The 21,437-nt window shown below is 42.5% G+C and overlaps 1 protein-coding gene and 1 long non-coding RNA gene across 6 annotated transcripts in view; one reads left to right on the top strand and one right to left on the bottom strand.

Annotated features, from left to right (window-relative positions):
• LOC145546142 (uncharacterized) overlaps positions 1 to 21,437 on the top strand; it is a 482,768-nt gene that overhangs the window by 388,394 nt on the left and 72,937 nt on the right. For 3 of the 4 annotated variants that reach the window (XR_014082551.1, XM_081592133.1, XM_081592134.1), the window contains one exon: positions 3,548 to 3,646. The exons of the other annotated variant lie outside the window; for it this stretch is intronic. Coding sequence is in view for 2 of the 3 variants with exons in the window: in XM_081592133.1 (XP_081448259.1) it covers positions 3,548 to 3,582 (35 nt within the window). In the remaining variant the exon portion in view is untranslated. The remainder of the gene's footprint in view (positions 1 to 3,547; positions 3,647 to 21,437) is intronic. 4 annotated transcript variants of the gene reach the window in all.
• LOC145546143 (uncharacterized) lies at positions 7,850 to 20,168 on the bottom strand. Of its 2 annotated transcripts, none has more exons than XR_014082555.1 (5): positions 19,854 to 20,168; positions 18,851 to 18,902; positions 16,898 to 17,049; positions 10,748 to 10,833; positions 7,850 to 8,123 (listed from the first exon to the last, which is right to left on the bottom strand). It is a non-coding gene; the product is annotated as an uncharacterized LOC145546143 (long non-coding RNA). The 2 variants fall into 2 exon arrangements; XR_014082556.1 differs by having other exon boundaries at positions 19,942 to 20,168.

Raw genomic sequence — 21,437 nt, 5'->3', positions numbered from 1 at the left:
ATATCCACATTGACTGAATTCATGCTTTATTTTCATCTCTGCTCTCATGTTACTTCATCCGAGTGGCCTTCCTCAACCACTATTTAAAATAACATCCTTAGGACCTGCCTGGTGGTCCAGTGGCTAAGACTCCACACTACCAGTGCAGGGGCCCAGGTTCAATCCCTGGTCAGGGAACTGGATCTCACATGCCACAACCAAAGATCCCATATACTGCAACTAAGACCCAGCACAGCCAAATAAATAAATATTTTTAAAATAAAGTAACATACTCACTCACCTACCCTCCCTTATTTTTCTTCATCCTGGTTCCACCTGGCATGCATGCTGTTGTTTGCTACTTGTTTATTATTCATTTGCTTCCACTCGAATTTAAAGTCTATCACTGTTGAAAATGTCTGTTTTTTCACTGTTGCATCTAGATCTTAGAACAGTATCTGGCATCTAATAATCTTTCAATAAGTAATGAATTTTAATGAATTAATATATTTTGAGCTGAGATAAAAGGACAAAGGATCCCAGGCAGAAGAACTAGCATCTACAAAGGAATGCTGCTGCTAAGTCGCTTCAGTCGTGTCTGACTCTGTGTGACCCCATAGATGGCAGCCCACCAGGCTCCCCCGTCCCTGGGATTCTCCAGGCAAGAATACTGGAGTGGGTTGCCATTTCCTTCTTTAATGCACGAAAGTGAAAAGTGAAAGTGAAGTCGCTCAGTTGTGTCCAATTCTTCATGACCCCATGGACTGCAGCCTACTCGGCTCCTCCATCCATGGGATTTTCCAGGCAAGAGGACTGGAGTGGGGTGCCATTGCCTTCTCCATACAAAGGAATAAGTTTGGTCTATTTAAAACAAAAGTGAGCAAACTGATAGCTTGGGGGCCAAATATAGCCTGCCACCTGTATTTGTTAGTAAAGTTTTGTTGAGGACATCCCTGGTGGTTCAGTGGTTAAGAATCCACCTGCCAATGCGGTGGACATGGGTTCCGTCCCTCGTCCGGGAAGATTCTGTGTGTCACAGGGCAACTAAGCCCATGTGCCACAAATACTGAGCTCGTACTCTAGAGGATGTGCTCTGCAACAAGAGAAGTCCCCACAACAAGAAGCCCATGCACCACAAGTAGAGAAAGCCCTCAAGCAGCAACGAAGACCCAGCACAGTCATAAATAAATATATGTATTTTAAAAGATTTTTTGAAATATACCCAGACTCATTCATTTACATTACTCCTTATGAATGATTTTGTTCTACAATAGCAGAGTTGAATAATTATGAAAGAGACCATACAGCCCGAAACCCTGAAATATTCACTATGTGACTCTTCACAGAAAATGGTTGCCAATAATTGGTCTGAAGGGTAGAGTGTATGGTGGACATGGTGGGAAGATGGAAGAGTCCATGAGGACAAGCTGGAAGGGGTTTACATGAGTTTGGGTGTCACATATAAGTCAAGAGAGAGTGAGATAATGGGTGCTTTTAGGCAAGGAATCCCCTGTGGCTCAGACAGTAAAGAATCCACCTGCAATGCGGGAGACCCGAGTTCGATCCCTGGGTCGGGAAGATGCCCTGGGGAAGGGAATGGCAACCCACTCCAGTATTCTTGCCTGAAGAATCCCATGGACAGAGGAGCCTGGCGGGCTACAGTCCATGGGGTGCAAAGAGTCAGACATGACTGAGTGACTGACACCTACTTACTTTAGGCAATGGAGTCCCTGAAAGGCAGGAACTCTGTCTAATATAATTTGTGCATTGAAGACTGCTTGCAATTTAAACCTGTTGACCCAGTGGCAGCTGCTGCCAGGACTCCTGCCTTAATGTCATTGCCATATCTGGGATTAGCTCTTGACGCAGGAACCAAAAAGTGGTGAAAATCCCTTTGCTTCCCCCACCCTCCTATACTTGATGCTGGTTTGGAAATGATCTATCTCTTGGGGTAAGTCTGGTGCAGACGGCTCCAGCAGAATCCATTATCGCCTCTAGATAACTGGCCTGGGCTGATCTCCAGAGTCCCAGACACGTGAGGATAGTTCTTTAGGGTCACTAAGAGACTTATGTCTCCTCAGACTTGTTGGTCCTGCTTTAGGAAGCTTCTGGAATTTGAGAAACTGTGGAATCATTTCTATAGAGGGTGACAAACAAAGCTTTAAATTTTCAGTGGTTTGACAGCTCATCAGACCTTTTCCAAGTTCTCTAAACCATGTGGATCAGTCAGACTGTGCCTCTAGGTGAGGTCAAAAGATTGCTGATCCATTTTGCTTTTACTCAGATTGGATTTCACAATAAAGCAGCCTTTCCCCTGCTGTCTTTGGCTCTTATGATTTTAGCTCCAGCCAGGCCCTGAGTGAGGGCAAGAGTAAATTTTAGGAAAAAAAAAATTAAATATGTTCTGAATTTCACAGAACAAAGTGGAGCTCTGGCTTGTGGTGGAGCTTGTGAGTGGATGCCTCTCCACCCCTCTTCCCTCTGAGAATGCAGTGGTGAAATCAGGTCTGCTCCAGTGAAACTGTGGCATTTGGGTTTAATTTGATAGATCCCAGTGTGCCTACTTTGGTTGGAGACTTGATTCTGGCCTGACTTTTTTTTTTTTTTGGTCCATCCCTCAAAGTATGCCTAAGCAGGGAAAGCCAAGTTTCCACTTGTACACACTGATCATTCAATTAGAAGTGCATAGCCCTTACAATAGCTAATGGTGTTTACTGGCTTGCCTTTAAAAATTCAAAGCATGGGTTATCTGAAAATTGATAGGTTATCATTTGAAGGAGGAAGTGGAAAGTGCCAAATAGATACCAGTCTAGCCCTAAGCAAAAGAAAGAGAACTTTGATTTATACTGTAGCCTTTGGAGCCCATCCTTTCTTTTGGCTTTACAGTAGATCAGAACCTTTTTTTTTTGGAGGGGGGTGTTAATTTAATATTTCAATTTTCAGGAAGGAGCCAGATCAAGCTTTTTAGGCATGATCCACCTGGGATGTGCTGAATTAATTGCAGGCTTCATTTTGTAGGAGTTGGTATCAGTGGATGGGGTGCTAGCTCAGCCCTTTTGAAAGTAACAGACAGAGGTGGCTCCAATAATTACATTAAGACCGTGGATATACACTTGCCTTGGGGATTTGGAGTTGGGCTTAATCAAATCTGGATTTGACATTTCACAGCCCGCATCAAGGATTTCTACAAAGGAACATCAGAGCATCGCCAGCTACGCTCTTGCTCAGACTTAGTGCCTCCTCCTGGGTAACCGAGCAGGTCTTGTGCTAATCTTCACACTTTGGCTGCATCTTTGCCCTGCTGCACAGCACTCAGAGCTTCTTCAGGCCATAGTTTCTTTCCAACTGTGAAAAAGTGTTTATTTAGTGTCTATCACACCCTGGGGCCCTGAGCGAGGATCTGGGATAGTTGCGATGGTAAACAAGACTAACTTGTACTCTGAGCTGCATTCATAAACATTACAGAGAGTAGGAGCTACAGAAGCTCAACCTGTGGCAGAAGAGCAATTAACTATTTTTATTCATTCAGCACCAACCATGTCCTAATAGGTGATGCTTGCCCTTGCAGAGTTTAAAGTCCAGTCCAAGTGGTTCGCAGCTTAAGTCACCTAAGAAGCCCTGGGCAGGTCTATTTCAAACAGGAACAAGCCTTCTGCACTTCTCAGAGGCAGGTATTTTTATTTATTTATTTATGGCTGTTCTGGATCTTTGCTGCTGTGCATGGGCTTTCTCAAGCAGGGGCGATTCTTTCTTGTTGTGCATGGGTTTCTCACTGCGGGGGCTTCTCTGGTTGTGGATCACGGGCTTCAGTAGTCACGGCTTCTGGGCTCTAGAGCACAGGTTCAGTAGTTGCAGTGCAAGGACTTAGTTGCTCCAAGGCATGTGGGAACTTCCCAGATTAGAGATCAAACCCATGTCTCCTACATTGGCAGGCAGATTATTTTACCACTGAGCCACCAGGGAAGCCTCAGAGGCAAGTATTTTTGAGGCACTTGTTCTTCAGGTGATATGTAGAGAAATACTGATATATATATATAGAAGTGATGTAAAAAAAAAAAATTGTGAAAATAGAGTAATAAATGCTGCATCTGTCACAGTGGAGGCTCCAAAGTGGGAGAGCACAGCCCTGGTTGGTAGGGAGACCAGAGAAGGCTTCCGAGATGAAGATCTAAGTCTTACAAGATGATGGAGGGGCTTATCAGGCAGAAGATGACACAGGTGGGCACAAGTGGGAGCAGGAGAGAATTCCAGGTAGAGAGGAGAGCAGGTGAAGCATACCAACGTGGAGAGGGTAGACCTTGCTAGGTGCTTTATGAGCATAGAGCTGGGAGGGAGAGCGAGGGACTATGGTGCCGGAAAGTAGGCTGGAGGCAGGTCATGGAAGATCTTGAAAGCCAGTGTTGGGTTGAGAAACCATAAGTGAGAAATCGTTCTGTAATAGGGAAATAACATGATCAAATTTGCATATCAGACAGAGTAGTCAGGGGCAGCATGGTGTTGGATGGGGAACAATGTAGGAGACGGGGAGCAGTTAGGGGTTCTTCATGAGTGATTTCCTAAAGGAAATCAATCCTGAATATTCACTGGAAGGACTGATGCTGAAGCTGAAGCTCCAATACTTTGACCACCTGATGCAAAGAGCTGACTCAACGGAAAAGACCCCGATGATGGGAAAGATTGATGGCAGGAGGAGAAGGGGACGACAGAAGACAAGACGATTGGATGGCATCACTGACTCAATGGACTTAATGGACATAAATTTGAGCAAACTCCAGGAGATAGTGAAGGACAGGGAAGCCTGGTGTACTGCAGTCCAAGGGGTTGCAAAGAGTCGGACATGAATTAGTGACTCAACAACAACAACAATGTGAATGTAAAAACAATAGGGCTGTTGTCAGGATATACACACAAAGTATTCTTTGGCAGTAAAGACATATATGTAAAGAAGCAACCCACCAGCCACAGGAACAGCAGGAATCACAGAGGAGCCAGCTGCCAGAACCTTCCCTCTGGAGCTCTGCTGTTAGCATTAGGGAGGTACTGTCCTAGCACCTGCTCACCTTTCTCTCCATTCACTGGCTTCCTCTGTGTTGTATCTGGCTCGGACCTTCTTCCAACTCCTGATTTATACTCGTTTAGGAGTAAAGGGAAAAGATGCAGATTTAACACGTGTGACAAATGGAGTGACTGTAGGAGGATCCTTGGAATCTCCCCAGGTGGCCCCTTCACTTAGCAGGTGGCCTTGACAAAGCCTTTCGCATATCAGTGATCCATTTGTTAGTGGACCCTGAATTCATTTATACAATGATGATCATTGGCTTGTTTTTTTAATTATATTTTTTCCTAGTGGAAAAACCTATGTGTTGAATTAATGCCAAGTAATTGATTTTGTGAGCCACAGCTGCAAAGGAGTATGAAGATGCATAAATGTAGGAGCTTTTTTAAATTTCTCTAGCAAGACGTTTCTAATTCAGAATGATTGGGAGGAAACAATTACTAGCATAAATATATTCTAAATTGTGAATCATTATAAAGCAGTCAGTTTTATTTTCAAGTGTAAAAATTTAAACTTAGTTCGTGTTACAATTACATCTTTGAGGGCCTCCTTAAATAAATTATTTAGAGTGATTCATAATGTACATATGAATTTCTTTTTATGTAAACAGATCTTCCACATTTTTAAATGGTATATTATTTTGCACAACTTTAATATGTTCTCCTTGCTAAAGGTGAATGCATCATTCATTTCTTAAGAAAAATCCACTGCCCCATGAAGTGAAAGATAAATTTAAATCTCTGACGTATCACCAACGGTTACAGATTAAAAACCCTCACTATCTAAGATGGAGAGGAGCATACTTAGGCAACCAAAGTTCGTAAATGTCAGAATAAGTAAGGTTTTTCTACGTTAGCCACAGCTTTTTTCCAGAAGTCATTATCCTGGTCTCCAAGACTCTAGGTCAGCCTTGGATTCTGGTTTCAAAAGCCTTTCATTCTACAAACATCCAAAAGTCATGAAAAATTCTTATTAGCCCATTGGCAGTGTTCCTCATAAACAGCGACTTCCACTTCTTCCCACAAGCCTGGGCTAAGAGAACTTACTGCCCGAAGTAAATATATACCCAGCCTCCTCACCACACAAAGTTCCCACGAAAAACAAGCAAAAACAGGACAGACAGGAGAGGCAAACACAGAGATTACTATCTATTCCCTGTGCTTCTTTGGTTCATACCTGATTTCTCTAAGGCTAATGCTGATTTGCAAGCCCTGGAAGAATGTGTTATGAAGGTTTTTGTCAATTAGAAGGAAGCCAAGCCTCCCTGTCTCTGCCGCTCCAGTGGAGCTGGTTGCCCTGTGGTTCTCGATGTTCTTTGGACTTCCCTGGTGGTTCAGATGGTAAAGGATCTGCCTGCAATGCCAGAGACCTGTGATCAGTCCCTAGAGAAGATCCCCTGGAGAAGGGAATGGCAACCTACTCCAGTATTCTTGCCTGGAGAATGCCATGGACAGAGGAGCTTGGAGGGCTACAGTCCATGGGGTCGCAAAGAGTTGGACACAATTGAACAACTAACTTCACTTCACTTTCTGGATATTCTTTACCTCTCTCTCCATGGTGGCCTCTGGGATGGTGAGCCACGTCTCTGTGCAGCTGACATGAAGGCAGAGGGAAAGCATCTAATCATCTACAGGCAGAAGTTTAAGTTCTCCTAAACAATCTCTGATAAGCTTCAAGTGAGGTCCCATCCCTGGCGTGTGTATCAGTTTGAGGGACTCAGTCCACGTCCTCCAGGATTTTAGAAAGTTTGATCTTAGTGCCTGTTAATAGAAATCTCTCAAGGCCTGTCTTGATTATTCTATTCTGTCTTCACAGGATTATCTCTTAATCCACTCCATCAATTTAACAGCCTTTTCTTAGATTTTGGAGCTCTGACCTGTTTCTTTTGAGAATTCAGTTCAGGGAGCAACCTAGCATAACATGGCACTAGTGGTAAAGAACCCACCTGCCAATGCAGGAGGCCTAAGAGACATGGGTTCAATCCCTGGGTCAAGAAGATCCCCTGGAGGAAGTCACAGCAGCCCACTTCAGTATTCTTGCCTCCTGGAGAATCCCATGGACAGAGGAGACTGGCAGGCGATTGTCCACAGGGTTGCGCAGAGTTGGACGTGACTGAAGTGACTTAGCATGCATACATGATCCTTGCAATTCACAGATCAAGCACAGGCTCTGTTACTGAATTGCTCTGAGATCTGGGATGAAGTGTTTAACTTTCCTGAGTTTGTTTTCTCATTATTTCTCAGGAGAGCAATAGCACACTCTTTATCAAATTTTTATAAGGATTAAATGAACAGATGTATTAATACCTATTAGAGTACCTGGTCTGGAAATAATACATACATAACTAGATGACTGAGTTCTCTTCTTTACATGAATGTTTGATCAACTACAATCTACATATTTGGTAGGAATTCAATCCTGAAATTTTTCTGACCCTGAATAAAGTGCAGTTAATGCCATCTAACCTTAAAGTTGTACATTGCATACATAGGACCACACGTTGCATCTTACTGAAAGCCACATACATTATTTATCATTTGTTCAGTGCCTACTCTTGTCCAGGCACTGTGTTAGGCAGTGAAATATCAAAGAGGAACAAACCAAAGCCTTTACCCTTAGAAACCCTAGAGTGCTGCTCATTGTATGTCCATAGTCACTGTGAGCATCACCCTGCTGTATCAGTCAGTGTTTAAGTGCTGTAACAAACAATCCCAGTGGTTCAGTGAAAGTTTACTTCTTACCCATGTTGTATTGGTTATTTACTGTTTGGAAGCAAATGACTCTAAAACTTAACAGTTTAAAACAACAAACACATCAACTCTGCTTCAATTTATAAAAAGAGGAATTTTCTCACACAGTTTTTGAGATTTGAGACTCCAGGAGCAGCTTCACTGTGATTGTAGCTCAGCGTCTCTCGCAACACTGTATTCAGACTCTCTCCTGGAGTTGCTGTCATTGGAAGGATCATCTGAAGTTAGAATTCTCTTCCCAACTCACTCACCTGATTACTGGCAAGCCTCAATTCCTTGCTGTTTGGTGGAGGAGGTTTCCATTCATTACTAAGTGAGCATCTTCACAGATGTAGCCCCTTGGTGTCCCCGGGACAGAATGAAAACAATCGAGAAATCACCCAAGGCAGAAGTTACAGTCTTTCATCATCTAATCTCAGAAGTGGCACACCGTCACTTCTGCCACACACTATTGGAGATAAATACACAAGGGTATGAATACCAGAAGATGCGGCCGTTGGAGACTGGCTACCACACGATGACCGTGTGTCATCGTCATTTGTGAGTCGTTGGTCAAGGGAGATGGACAGGGGCAGAGTCTGCTCCCCACGGTTTTATTCTAGGACCCCCCACCTCCTTTCATTCTGAGGCTGCTCCTTATGCCCTTAGTGCTCTCCACTTGATCCTCTGCGTCTTGCCAGGAGGTCAAGCTAAGGAAAACACACTAGTGTAAGGGTTGCACAGTAGATCCTAGTGGCCAGACTTGGACATTGTGTAAATCACTTTGGCCCACAGTCCTCCAGCGAGAAATCACCTAATTGCAGGGGAGACTGGGAAATGTGTTCTCTCTGTGACCCTGGGTTAAAGGAAATGGGATTTGGCAAATGCATAGCAGGCACTCTGCCACACCCTTTATTTGAAAAGAGATTGTACATTTAAACAGCTTAATATTTTAAAAAAACCAGTCTGTTTAGTTTTAACACAAGGACAAAAAAATATGATTGCCTGCCACTCTGCGACAAAGCAGCTGATTGATTGCATATTTTCACCTTTTCAATGCATTGTAAACGCAGCCCCTCTTTAAGGGGCCTGAAAGCAGGTGGTGGAGAGCGGTTCCTGAACCATTAAGTTTGCTGCTTTTTCAGGAATACTATTAGGATGCTGGCAGAAACAAGTCTTGCCTTGTTTCCCAAGTGGGGAAAGAAGAAAGTCTTTGTTCCCAAGCAAATGAAAATACAAATCACAAGACTAAAATTATGGATGCAAAGCAATATATTAAAATGTGGCTTGTGTGTAGTATTTGCATGCATTTTAATATGCATCTGTCATTCCCTTTGCTAAATTCAGTAGGCACTGAAAATATTAAGCAACCGAGTATACTTAATAATTAGAGGAATTGTTTTGAAATATATTTTAACCCATTTTTGTTCCTGTTGCCAAACCTCTTGGTCTTTAATGGCTTTGAGATGTCAAATCAGATCATCTTATTGGTCAGATCACTGTGACCTAAGAACTATTCGCCAAAATATTTTCCATAAACTGACACGATAACACTCAGATAATCATTGGCACAACTATAATGACTCCTAGGGTAGAAAATTTTCATATCCAAATTTCAAAGCTGGAAAAGGCTGTACAGAGCCTGGGGATTTGTTATTCCCATCTCTCCTACTCATTTGGAGATCTGACCATATCAATTTTCAAAGAACCCATGAGATATTTAAGATCACTTTTTCCAAAACCCCAATTTGCTGAGCCTTCTGCTCTAGTTATCTCTGCAGTCGAAGTTTTCAGAATCGGTTTTCTCCTTTCTGGGGTTCATTTGCCTGGTTTCCTAAGTTGAGCAAACCCCAGAAAGAGAAATCACTTTTAGGGCCATAACAAAAAATAAACCAAATTTCAACCACACGAAGAATCTTTGCTCTCTTGCATATCGAGGCTTCTGGGCTAGAGAAGAAGAATATATTTCATGAGAACCCAGCTCTAAGTCATAAACTTGAAATACATCAAGCTCTTTGTTGTTAATTGGCACTTACCTCACCTGAAGGCTTTTGCCAAGAAGAGCAGAGGGTTTTAATGGAAAGGAAGAAAGGCAAGAGCCTGGAGCTCTGGAAAACAGTCCCAGCCACATGTGATTTTTAGCTGAGGGGCTTCCCACCCCCCAGGACGCTAGAGCAACAAAGTAGCCTATGTGCTTTCTCAAACCCCTGGCTGTTTGTTTGGGGGGTAATGCTCAGACTGGGGCATGAGTGATAACTGCTTCGTGTAATTACGAAGACAGCTCGAAAACTATGCCCTTCTTTGTTTCGGACTCCAGATGACGGCTGTCTAACCGCTGTTTGTGCCAGTTTTATTTCAAAGCGCTTTTCTTTCCATATTTCAAAGGTCAGTGTGTTTACTGGTGGCCAAAAAGAGCCTGTGTGTGAGAGAAAGAAACACATGTGGTTGAGTGGTAGAACTGGATGAGGGGTCAGAACTGGATTCCCAGCCTAGATTGGCTTCTAGATCAGCGAGAGAACTGAAATTATTTGACCTCCACTTCTTCATTACCAGAGAAAGGAGAGGAAATGAATGGTATCCGTGGTCTCTTCTAGGTGAAAAAAATTTTTTAAAAATTCTGACAGTCTGATTCAGGAAGAAAAAATGGAGGTATTTCCAGTAAAGAAACATCATCAAATACGTAGCCAAGAAAATGGTCATTTCATCTCTTCAAAATGGAAATATTTCTTCCTTCAAAGAAAGCAGGCTGGGGAGCCTAGCTACCCTTGGAAACCTTGAGATTGTTTTTGGTCAAGGAATATTAACACAGGGAAATAAAGCAAATACCAAACACTTTCTCAGGAGTCTCCACTGGCTTTCTGACATCATTACTTAGAACATTAAAGCTGATCAGACTGAGATATCTGCCCTTTTATAAAACATTAGCATTTCTGTTATGAATATTTGGAAACTGCATCAAATTTCAATTACATAAGTTCAATACCTATTTCAAATGTCCTTCATGATTCATTTTCTTCTAATCTGTGTTTTCCACATCCATCTTCCCTCAGTTTTCTATATATTGAGCTGCTAGGGAAATGAGATGAATAAGCTTCAGAAATGGTAGAGAGCATGTATTCTACAGTACATTTGTTGTTGTTGCTGTTTAGTCGCTAAATTGTGTCTGTCTCTTTTGCGACCCCATGGACTGTGGCCCATCAGGCTCCTCTGTCCTTGGGATTTCCCAGGCAAGAATACTGGAGTGGGTTGCCATTTCTTTTTCCAGGGGATCTTCCCGACCCAGGAATCAAACCCTGCCGCCTGCATTGACAGGCGGATTCCTCCCCATCTGATCCACCAGGGAAGCCCTACAGTAAGTTTACCTGGGCTCAAATCTTAGTACTGCCGTGTATTAGTTGCGTGATTCTTGCATAATTTACTTAACCTCTCTGTTCCTCAGTTTCCTTGCCTACTAATCCAAGTTCTCACTTCCTGGTGTTGTGAGGATGAAGGTGATTGATGTATAGAGTAGTGCCTGGCACTTAGCAGGCATTCACAAGTCAGCTAATCATGAAAAATACTCCCCCTTTTGAAATGAATTCTGCATTTGGAAAAAATCTTATTTTTTGTGCCACCATTTCTCTTCTTGAATCAATCGACCTACACCTGTAGAAATAAAAAACTAAATTTGCAAATGCCAAGGGAACAGTGCCCATGTTGTAAAAGGGAGGAAAAGTAAAATAGAAAAAAGAACAAACAAAATGTCTAAAGCCTAATCTTTCAGAGTGTGAATTTCCAGCTTCCTTTGAAGTGAGGGTACGCTTTACCTTGAGTTTGTACAAGACAAACAGAATTCTCACTACTTGACCAGGAAAAGGCATGGCAGTTCTTGGCTATGACCCAAGAAGGAAGAAGGGGGGAAGGGAGGGAGCATGAAAAAAGAGGAACTACAGTGTATTGAAGACCTTGGCTAGGCTGTGCATTTTCATTGCACTTAATTCATTAGTTGAATATTATTACCTCCATTTTACAATCAAAGAAAACAGGGTTTAGGAAAGTTAAGTGACTTTTCAAAGTCTATCCATATTCAGCCAGTCATTGATGTTGCTGGGATTTAGTGCTGGAGAAGACTCTTGAGAGTCCCTTGGACAGCAAGGAGATCAAACCAGTTAATCCTAAAGGACATCAACCCTAAATGTTCACTGGAAGGACTGGTACTGAGGCTGAAGCTTCAATACTTTGGCCACCTGATTCAAAGAACTGACTCATTGGAAAAGACCCTGATGCTGGGAAAGATTGAAGGCAGGAGAAGGGGACGACACAGGATAAGATGGTTGGATGGCATCACTGACTCAATGGACATGAGGTTGAACAAACTCGGGAAGATGATGAAGGATGGGGAAGCTTGGCATGCTGCAGTCCATGGGATTGCAAACAGTCAGACATGACTTAGTGACTGAACTGAATTGAACTGAAACCCACTTCTATTAGATGCCAAGACCCTGCTTTTATGTCCTTTTGTATGGCCTTCTTAGAAGGATTCAGGTAGGATGGGGTTTGGAGGGGCCATCAGCAGTGTAGGCTGAACCAAAACTCCAGATGATCTGTTACCACATGCACAGTATTAGCAGGAGGCTAATATTTCTAAGCCATCTCTATCCTATGACCAACTAGACAGCATATTAAAAAGCAGAGATAATACTTTGCCAACAAAGGTCCATCTAGTCAAAACTATGGTTTTTCTAGTAGTCATGTATAGATGTGAGAGTTGGACTATAAAGAAAGCTGAGTGCCAAAGAATTGATACTTTTGAACTGTGGTGTTGGAGAAGACTCTTGAGAGTCCCTTGGCCTACAAGGAGATCAAACCAGTCCATCCTAAAGAAAATCAGTCCTGAATATTCATTGAAAGGACTGATGCTAAAGCTGAAACTCCAATACTTTGGCCATCTGATACAAAGAACTGACTCATTAGAAAAGACCCTGATGCTGGGAAAGATTGAAGGTGGGAGGAGAAGGGGATGACAGAGGGTGAGATGGTTGGATGGCACCACCGACTCGATGGACATGAGCTTGAGTAAACTCCGGGAGCTGGTGATGGACAGGGAAGCCTGGCTTGCTGCAGTCCATGGGGTCACAAGAGTCAGACATGACTGAGTGACTGAACTGAACTGAACCCTCTTTCAAATGAAATAGACTCATGAGAGTCTTTGCTGCGAGCCACATAATTTTAGGCCTCAAGGACAGGGGAAACTTTGGGGAGTAATACCCTTTCATTGCTAAAGCCAGAAATTCCTCTTCTGTCACAGCCTTTCCGACAGTAGTCCACACCTGCTTTTCAAGGTCTTCAGCATCTCTGCAGAGTCAAGATCAGGCTGACCTCCACTTGGTGCTCACAGGAGCTGCCACAGCAGAGCCACCAAGGGAGCTCCTTGGTTGTGGCTCAGGGTTGGCGATGTCCACGCAGCACAGAGGAGAGTCTCTGAGACACAGTGATGGCAGGCAGGTTAGCAGAAGACAACTCCCAGATCAGCCCTGGGTCAGTCACTGGGGCAAGTCTCAGCTCTGGGAAGGCAGCCTGGATTGGGTTAGGGAAGTTTCCAGAAGAGAAGCGGCCAGCAATAGGAGTGACTCCAGTGGCAGCAGCACACTTCAGCACAGATCGCTGGCCAGTATCCCTGGAGGGCGAGACACTGACATCAGCCTACTTTTCAATGGTAACAATGGCTCGAGCTGCCAGTGGAGGGTCCTCCTGGGTTCTCCGTATGTGTAAGAGGTAACGTCACCACTTTTCCTTTCATAGATGTACTCTTGCATTTGGTAGTCAAGTTTGGTGCCAGCTTAGTGGGTTCCTCCTGCAAGGAATTTGAGACATTCTCCTCCTTCATTTGCAGGACATCGAAGACTTCTGACATTATAAACACTTCTGTTTAAGTTACAAGGGGAACCCAGAGCAATGCATTATGGACCCCTCTCTAGGTAGTAGTGGAAAGTGCAGAACTTTTTCATGAAGATGAAGAGAGCTTGAACACACAAATTTCCTTCCTGGTCATGAGTTGACCCCCTTACCCCCTTTATTGCCTTAGAATGGTCCTCGTTGATAAACATCTAGCAAAGAAGCCTGGGTTATTTTTTTTTCGTACCTAATGATTTCATTGAATTCAACCAGGTTTTCTAAACCTGTTTGTGTGTGTTTAGACATATGGTGTAAGTAATTTGTGAGCATTTACTGAGAAGCCTTATCCAAATTCCCTTTAAGAAAGGTGCCAAGACCTCATTCTCAATTCTGTTACTGAAGCTGTGATTTTTCCATTTTAGAGTTGAGATACTAAAGCTAAACAAAAATATGGATTTCACTTTCAATAAAATCACTGGCTGGTAAGACCCAAATTAAAGCAGAGCATTGGAAATCAAGCTGCCTTTTTCTATTAGAACTAACAAAAGCTGTTTCATTTTCCAAATCCAAAGTTCTAGATGCTGAAATTCTATTTGTAGGAAATGCTAGGCATTATTAAAAATGCAGATAGTTATCACAAACTGGCATGTTTTCTTGTGCTTGCCAGGATGTTTTAACGACAAAGCTAAGGACAGGTGCATGTAATAATACATCAGCGTTTTAATCAAAGAACAAAGAAAAGGGAGAAGACATGAAATATTTCAAAGCTTTTAGGAAAAATAAGGCTTCCTCTGGACACTCGGCTGTGACTCATTGTTAGGACAAAGGCTATCTAAAACACATCTCTTTCTTTGTTATCTCTTCTTGAAGTGAAGTTTGACTTTAGTCAAACTCAGTCGTGTCTGACTCTATGTGACCCCATGGACTGTAGCCTACCTGTCCTCTCTCCATGGACTTCTCCAGGCTAGAATACTGGAGTGGGTAAGCTGTTCCCTTCTCCAGGGGATATTCCCAACCCAGGGATCAAACCCAGGTCTCCTGCAATGCAGGCGGATTCTTTACCGTCTGAGCCACCAGGGAAGCCCATGAATACTGGAGGGTGTAGCCTATCCCTTCTCCAGGGGATCTCCCTGACCGAGGAATCAAACCGGGATCTCCTGCATTACAGGTGGATTCTTTTCCAGCTGAGCTATCTGGGAAGCCCTATCTCTTCTTCTCTATTTATATTTCTCTTCTACCTGTAGTTCTTCATCTTAAAATAGCAACTATAATCATAATAATAACAACAACAAAACTTGTTTGGCCTGGTGAGCCCTTTCATCCTTATCTAAAAAAGAGATTTTTAACCTGGTCTCCGTATTAACCTCTATATATATTCTTTTAATGGTACTTTTTCCCCTGGAAATTAGGTTCATAGCTTTTGCAAACATGCAAAGTACTTACATCTCTCCCAAAGAAGTTAAGACAAAAAAAAAAAAAAAAAGGCAAAACACTGAAGAAATATAGGGTACTCTTCTCTTAGTGCATCTCTCTTGTACTGCCAGTTGTTTCAGCTGAACTTTTGATGAAGTCATATCGAAGTTAAATTTTCTGGTCAGAAAAGATATGGTGCTGCTCATTACTTTGAGTATAGTAGAAAGATGGAATTGCTCAGATACCCTGCTAAGCACTTCAGTTCAAGTTTATCTTCCCTCCAAAACCATTTCCACTTTAACAGGGTACTACAACCTCCTCCTCTTAAGCACCATTTCTTGAGATCGAAGTTTTCTGGGAATCTTTCCTGATCTTTCTCTCTCTGTCTAATTAGTTGTCAGTTGTTTCAGGTCACCTTCAGAAGTCTCTTACACATAGCTCTTCCTTTTGTTGTTAAAAACCGGCATAGTCTAACCTTAGTGATTTTTACCACTGACTGAACCTGAGGATTACATAGAGAGCTTTTTACCTTATACTGAAGCTTAGACCCTAGACCCAGAATGTTCCATATGACTACTTAGGGATAGCACCTGGGCATTTGAAATTCTTTAAAACTCCTTAAGGTGCAGCCAGTGCTGAGATTCACTTGCCTATCTTATTTGACTATGTGCACGCTCAGTTGCCTCCAGCTCTTTGTGACCCCATGGACTGTAGCCCGCCAGGCTTCTCTGTCCATGGAATTCTCCAGGCAAGAATACTAGAGTGGGTCGCCGTTTCTGGTCCAGGGATCTTATTTGACCACACACACACACACATATATGTATTTAAACTATTCTAGCTATTTGACCTAGCTGGTGATCCTGTACAATCTTGCTACTGTCTGTCTTATTCCACATTACTTTCCTCTCCCCCAGATTAATCGTCTCAGCATCTTAATTTCCTTATGACTTTTTTTTAATGCTTTGATTTTAATTATTTATTTGGCTGCTTTGGATCTTAGTTGCATCATGTGGAATCTTTTGATGTGGCATGTGGGATCTAGTTCCTCAACCAGAATTGGACACTTGCCCCCCTGGCATTGGGAGCATGGAGTCCTAGCCACTGGACCATCAGAGAAGTCCGAGGTGTTTTTTGTTTGTTTGTTTGTTTTTAATCAGGAAACCTGGTTATCTTCCATTGCATGTCTGTAGAGGCACTTAAATTGCTCTGCAGGGCATTAGGAGTTCTCTGACTGGGGGAGGATGAAGGGAGAGTGTTCTGAAATCTCTCTCTCTCCTAGTTTTGCTAATGCACCCTCCAAGATAGAGTGACTCAACTTGCTTACAGACACAATCAGTTAATGGCCAAGATGGATCTCGACCTCAGATCCCTTTACCCTTAGCCCCTGTTTTGAATTCAGAAAACTGCCTATCCCAGGGCTGTAATAATGGGTGGTAGAAGCCAGCGCTGGGCCGTTGCCATTTTCCTCCATCTGCTAGCTCTGTTCTGCAGTCTTGGCTTTCCTCTGTTTGGAACATCTTCAGCAGGTATATCTGTGTCTTCTGTAAAATCAAATATGACTGAAAAATTTGGCTAGTCCAATTTGTCATGATTTGTTGACAGCAACCCCAGGAGCTGTGGGACCAGTAACACTGGGACCTCAGTGCCATGCCTGTCAACTTTATAATGCTGTGTTTAAACACATGTTCTGCTTTTGCCTCAGAGTCTGTCTGTGATGCTTTATATTAAGCAGGTTAACTTTAGGACAAGCTCTAAAGGTTATCTAAATAGCAGCTTATTTGTGATTCAAAGAAAACCAATGGTCAACCTTCCCAAACTTTTTATCCTTACCTCCCTCCCACAATACCTGAAGTTCTCGGTTTTGGTCACTCCTCTTAGTGATAAGGCAATCTTCAACTTGTAAAATGTAAATGTGAGATCTTGAAAGCATAGTATTTACTTATCAGCATTCATTAATATCTTAAACCAGATTTGACTTTTTTCTTCTTATGTTATCACCTGGTTCAGAGAGAAAGGGGAAAGGAAAGGGGGAAGTCGCTCAGTCGTGTCTGACTCTTTGCGACCCCGTGGACTGTAGCCTACCAGGCTCCTCCGTCCATGGGATTCTCCAGGCAAGAATACTGGAGTGGTTTGCCATTTCCTTCTCCAGGGGATCTTCCCGACCCAGGGATCGAACCCAGGTCTCCCGCATTGGAGGCAGACGCTTTAACCTCTGAGCCACCAGGGAAGTCCAAAAAGTCCTAAAGAAATAGAACCAGTGTGAATAAAAGTTGATTGAGGGAGGATGGGTATAGAGCAGAGCAGGGAAAACAATCTAGAGCTTGGGTGCAGTGCTATAGGTGGAACCTGGACATTGACATTAATAGGAGAGACAGAACTGGAGAGAGCGCCAAAGAATAAGTTCTGCTTGATTCCCAGTTTTGACAAATTCAACATTTTCTCCAATGTTTTCCTTGGTTAGCTCACTTTCTTTATTGATTTTGCCTGGCATTGGCTAAAATGCTGAAAATTTGGGAATAATAATAACAACATCAACTTATTTCATCCTCTCCCCCAACATTTGGAGGTGCCATTAACAGTCCATTTCACAGATAAGGACACTGAGGCCAAAGGCTTGGAGAACTTCTTTAAGATCATCCAGCAAGTAAACAGTGGAATCAAGGTGCCAACCCAAGCAGTCTGCCTCCAAGGCCTATATTCTTAACCCCTGTGATCTACTCTCTCCAAAATCACTGCATTTATTTTATTTTTAATTTTTATGTATTTTATTTTATTTATTTCTGGCCACATCACATGGCTTGTGGCATCTTAATTCCATGACCAGAGATAGAACCAGGTAATGAAAGCACCAGTTCTAACCACTGGACTGCCATGGAATTCCTGAAAATCACAGCATTTGTAAGCAAATGGTAGAGTGAATCTTCAAATAATCTTTGATGAGGGAAGGGAGAGTTAGGGAATTTGGGATACAATTTGTCTATACACACTGCTATGTTTAAAATGGATAACCAACAAGGACCAACATAGCATATGGAACTCTGCTCAATGACATGTGGCAGGCTGGATGAGAGGGGATTTGGGGGGAGAATGGATACATGTATATGTATGGCTGAGTCCCTTCGCCGTTCACCTGAAGCTATCACAAATTGTTTGCTAATCAGCTATATCCCAATACAAAATTAAAAGTTTTAAAAAATCTGAAAATATAGTCTGATTCCAGATCTTTCTACTATAATGCCCCCTGGACTATAATAGGTTTTTTCAGTCAGACTTTTACAGTCATAGAGACTCTTGTGGTCCAGAGAAAGTTTCTTGGTTTAGGATCTTCCTAAAGTTGTGGTAGTCTTAATAACAGTGCTCAATTGTTTTAATATAAAATGCTCATCTGACAAAGGTGGTTGAGTGTAAACCTCACAAGTGTTGAGCAAAGTCCCTGCCCGGCTGTTACTGTCCTAGACTGGAATGGAGAATTCAAGCAAAATTACTTCTTGTCTCTATAAAAGGTCAGCTGAAATAAAAATTGGTTAATATTTCTCCTTCTTGTATATAGCCAAACACTGCTAAGTATCCAGGGAACATCAAAAGTAAACCTGAAATCTTGGGTTTAGGAAATCAAGGAACCATCTTTGGTTGTATTTAGCAAGGCTCTCTGAAGGGCTTTTTGGATATTATCTAATGAATTCTCACAGACATTCACACCTTCCCACTAAGAAGAACTTCCTGGAAGTAAAACAGATGGCAGGTGTTGGATTAATATAAAAATGTAGTTATAGTTTGGAGAAAGACTTGCTCAACTCACCTTCTCCCCTCTAATGATCGAAGGAGTTCTGGGATGATGGTCCATTTGGGGGCTGGAGAAAGAATGAAATGTGTTTTAGGGCAGGGCTACTAGAACTCAGTTTCCCCATGGTTCTCTGGGAGCTGAGAGAATGGAAACAGAATTGCTGAAGGGAGGTGGAAGGGCTGAGGGAAGGGGCAGCAAGCTTACATGACTATGTAAACTATGGGGCATCATCTTTGAAATTCTCCTCTCTTCTTCTAATAGTTAGTTATTTTCATACTCAGATTATTTCACCCTATTGTTCAGTAAATAAATGTGAAACAAAATCAAACAAGTAAACCAAAATATTCATTTTGTCAGAAAAGATTCTTTTCTGTTTTTTTCCAGTTTTCAGAAGGAAAATGCCTGGCCTACTCTCTTAATAGATTTGACTTGTCTTTGCTTGTGAACATCTTTCATCTTTGTTTCATGGCTTAAGGAAACAGTAAGACATGGCAGCAGGGATTCCCGATCTTTTTGCTGAGAGAAGCTGTTTTTCATTTCCCCTAAAGCTTTATAGCTCAGTTGATAAAGAATCTGCCTGCAATGCAGGAGACCCTGGTTCGATTCCTGGGTCGGGAAGCTCCACTGGAGAAGAGATAGGCTACCCACTCCAGTATTCCTGGGCTTCCCTTGTGGCTCAGCTGGTAAAGAATCCACCTGCAGTGCAGGAGATCTGGGTTCAATCCCTGGGTTGGGAAGATCCCCTGGAGAAGGGAAAGGCTACCCACTCCAGTATTCTGGCCTGGAGAATTCCCTGGACTGTATAGTCTGTGGGGTTGCAAAGAGTCGGACACGACTGAGTGACTTTCACTTTCACTTCAAAGCTTTAAGGTCAAGGGATGGGGGTGGGGAGATTTCAGCAGATGTTTTACTCCTCTCTGGGCAAGCTGTCAACCCCCAGGCCACTAACTTAAGCTCTACAGATCAGGCTTTGAGATCTACCAGCAGATTCTCATTGACTGGTTGAGAACTCACGTACAAGGATTCTTCCACTGGATGAGACATGGAAAAACTTGTTTTAAAAAAGTGGCAAGGTGGGTGGGGTGGGGTGGGGGTGGATAACTTGCTCTTTCATTTCCCCAGAGCATGTTCTGAGCACCAGCTAAACTCATTTCCTTCCAGATTCTTGAAGTTGATACAGTTTGGCTTCTATAATTTCTTAGCTTTGTACCATCCTTGTATGTATCCCAGACCGACTTTCAAGTTTCATTCTCTTGTTGCCCTAATTTGAATTCCAGGCTTACCATCCTGATTGAATGGGACCTTCGGCCAGATTTTCACCCATTGTGGTGTCATCTTCCTTCTAAAATTCTGCAGTAAGAACTTCCATGGAAATGAATCTCTGACTATAGGTGCTCACAATCCCCACTGATTACTCTTAAACCATTCGTATTTCTTGAGTTTTCAGGGTACAAACTATGCTTATGTTCTCAGTTGGAGGACATGTGCTATGGACATGGAGAAACTGAATTGTCCAAGTAGCCATGCTAGGATGATTCCCTAGGAATACCTTATGGAGGAGAATATGGCATCAGAATTCAACCCATAGAATTTCGGATTTTATAGTTAGAAGAAATTTCTGTAGATCCTTTGATCCAGTCTAAATGTCTTACATACAGTGACCTTATTTTACAGATGACACAGAGGCCTGGAGAGAACTAAAGTTCATATCTGAAGTTACCTGGTTATCTTCTGAGAGTACTGAGGGCCCTTATCTCTGCCTCCTACTGTATGCTACATTATAAATATTTAAAGGGGCCTGTGATGCCAACATATAATGACTTATGTACATGTGTTGTTTGCATTGGAGAGAAAAAGAATGGAATACTTAATAATGTTTTTAGGTAGTTAGAATAGGAAAAAGGAGTCCAAAATGGTGGCGGCTAAAAGCCAAAGAAAGGGAAAAGCCTGTGAAAAGGGAACAAAGCAAAAATCCTTGGACCCGAGTGAGAACCTCAGGGGAAACAAACATGCCCCCTTCCTGGCTAGCCCTAATTTGCAAGGGCAGGCTTGGTGGAGGAGGGGACAAAACATATAAAAAAAGGGAGCCAAGACATGTTGAGACCTCTCCTTTGTGGTCAGCCCACCCTCATGCCTCGAGAGTGTACTATCTTTTGTTTGCCGAATACAACACTGAGCTGTAACCAAGCTGTAACATTGGTCTGCCGTTTCAAATCCTTGCTGTGATGAGACAGAACTGAGGAAATTATACACTCTCCCGACAATGCAATATAGGAAGTCTTATGATATCAGTGCCTTCTGATTCCTAGCTTAGTTTGACTCCTTTAAGAATCTGGTCCAAACTCAATCAAAGTGGTACCCTGTTGCATAGTCAGTGTTTATGGATTAATGGTTTAGATGCCTGACTTTATGGCATAGCATGTTATTTCTTATTCTATTTTTGTTAACTTTATTCCATGCTGGTCCTCTGTTAAAGTCTCCTCCTATCTTTCCCCCATTTGCCTCATGACTTGCCACCTCTACTTGATTTTTTGCTTTTTCTTGGGTCTTTCCTCAATAGCTGAGTGATTCTTCGAAAGTCAGATATATAACACTATTCCTG

Source organism: Giraffa tippelskirchi, chromosome 4 (assembly GCF_054371585.1).
Source record: "Giraffa tippelskirchi isolate mGirTip1 chromosome 4, T2T-mGirTip1v1.2.pri, whole genome shotgun sequence".
Lineage (NCBI taxonomy): Eukaryota > Metazoa > Chordata > Mammalia > Artiodactyla > Giraffidae > Giraffa > Giraffa tippelskirchi.
The sequence above is the reverse complement of the archived record's forward strand: the minus strand, read 5'-3'. Positions and strand labels throughout refer to the sequence as shown.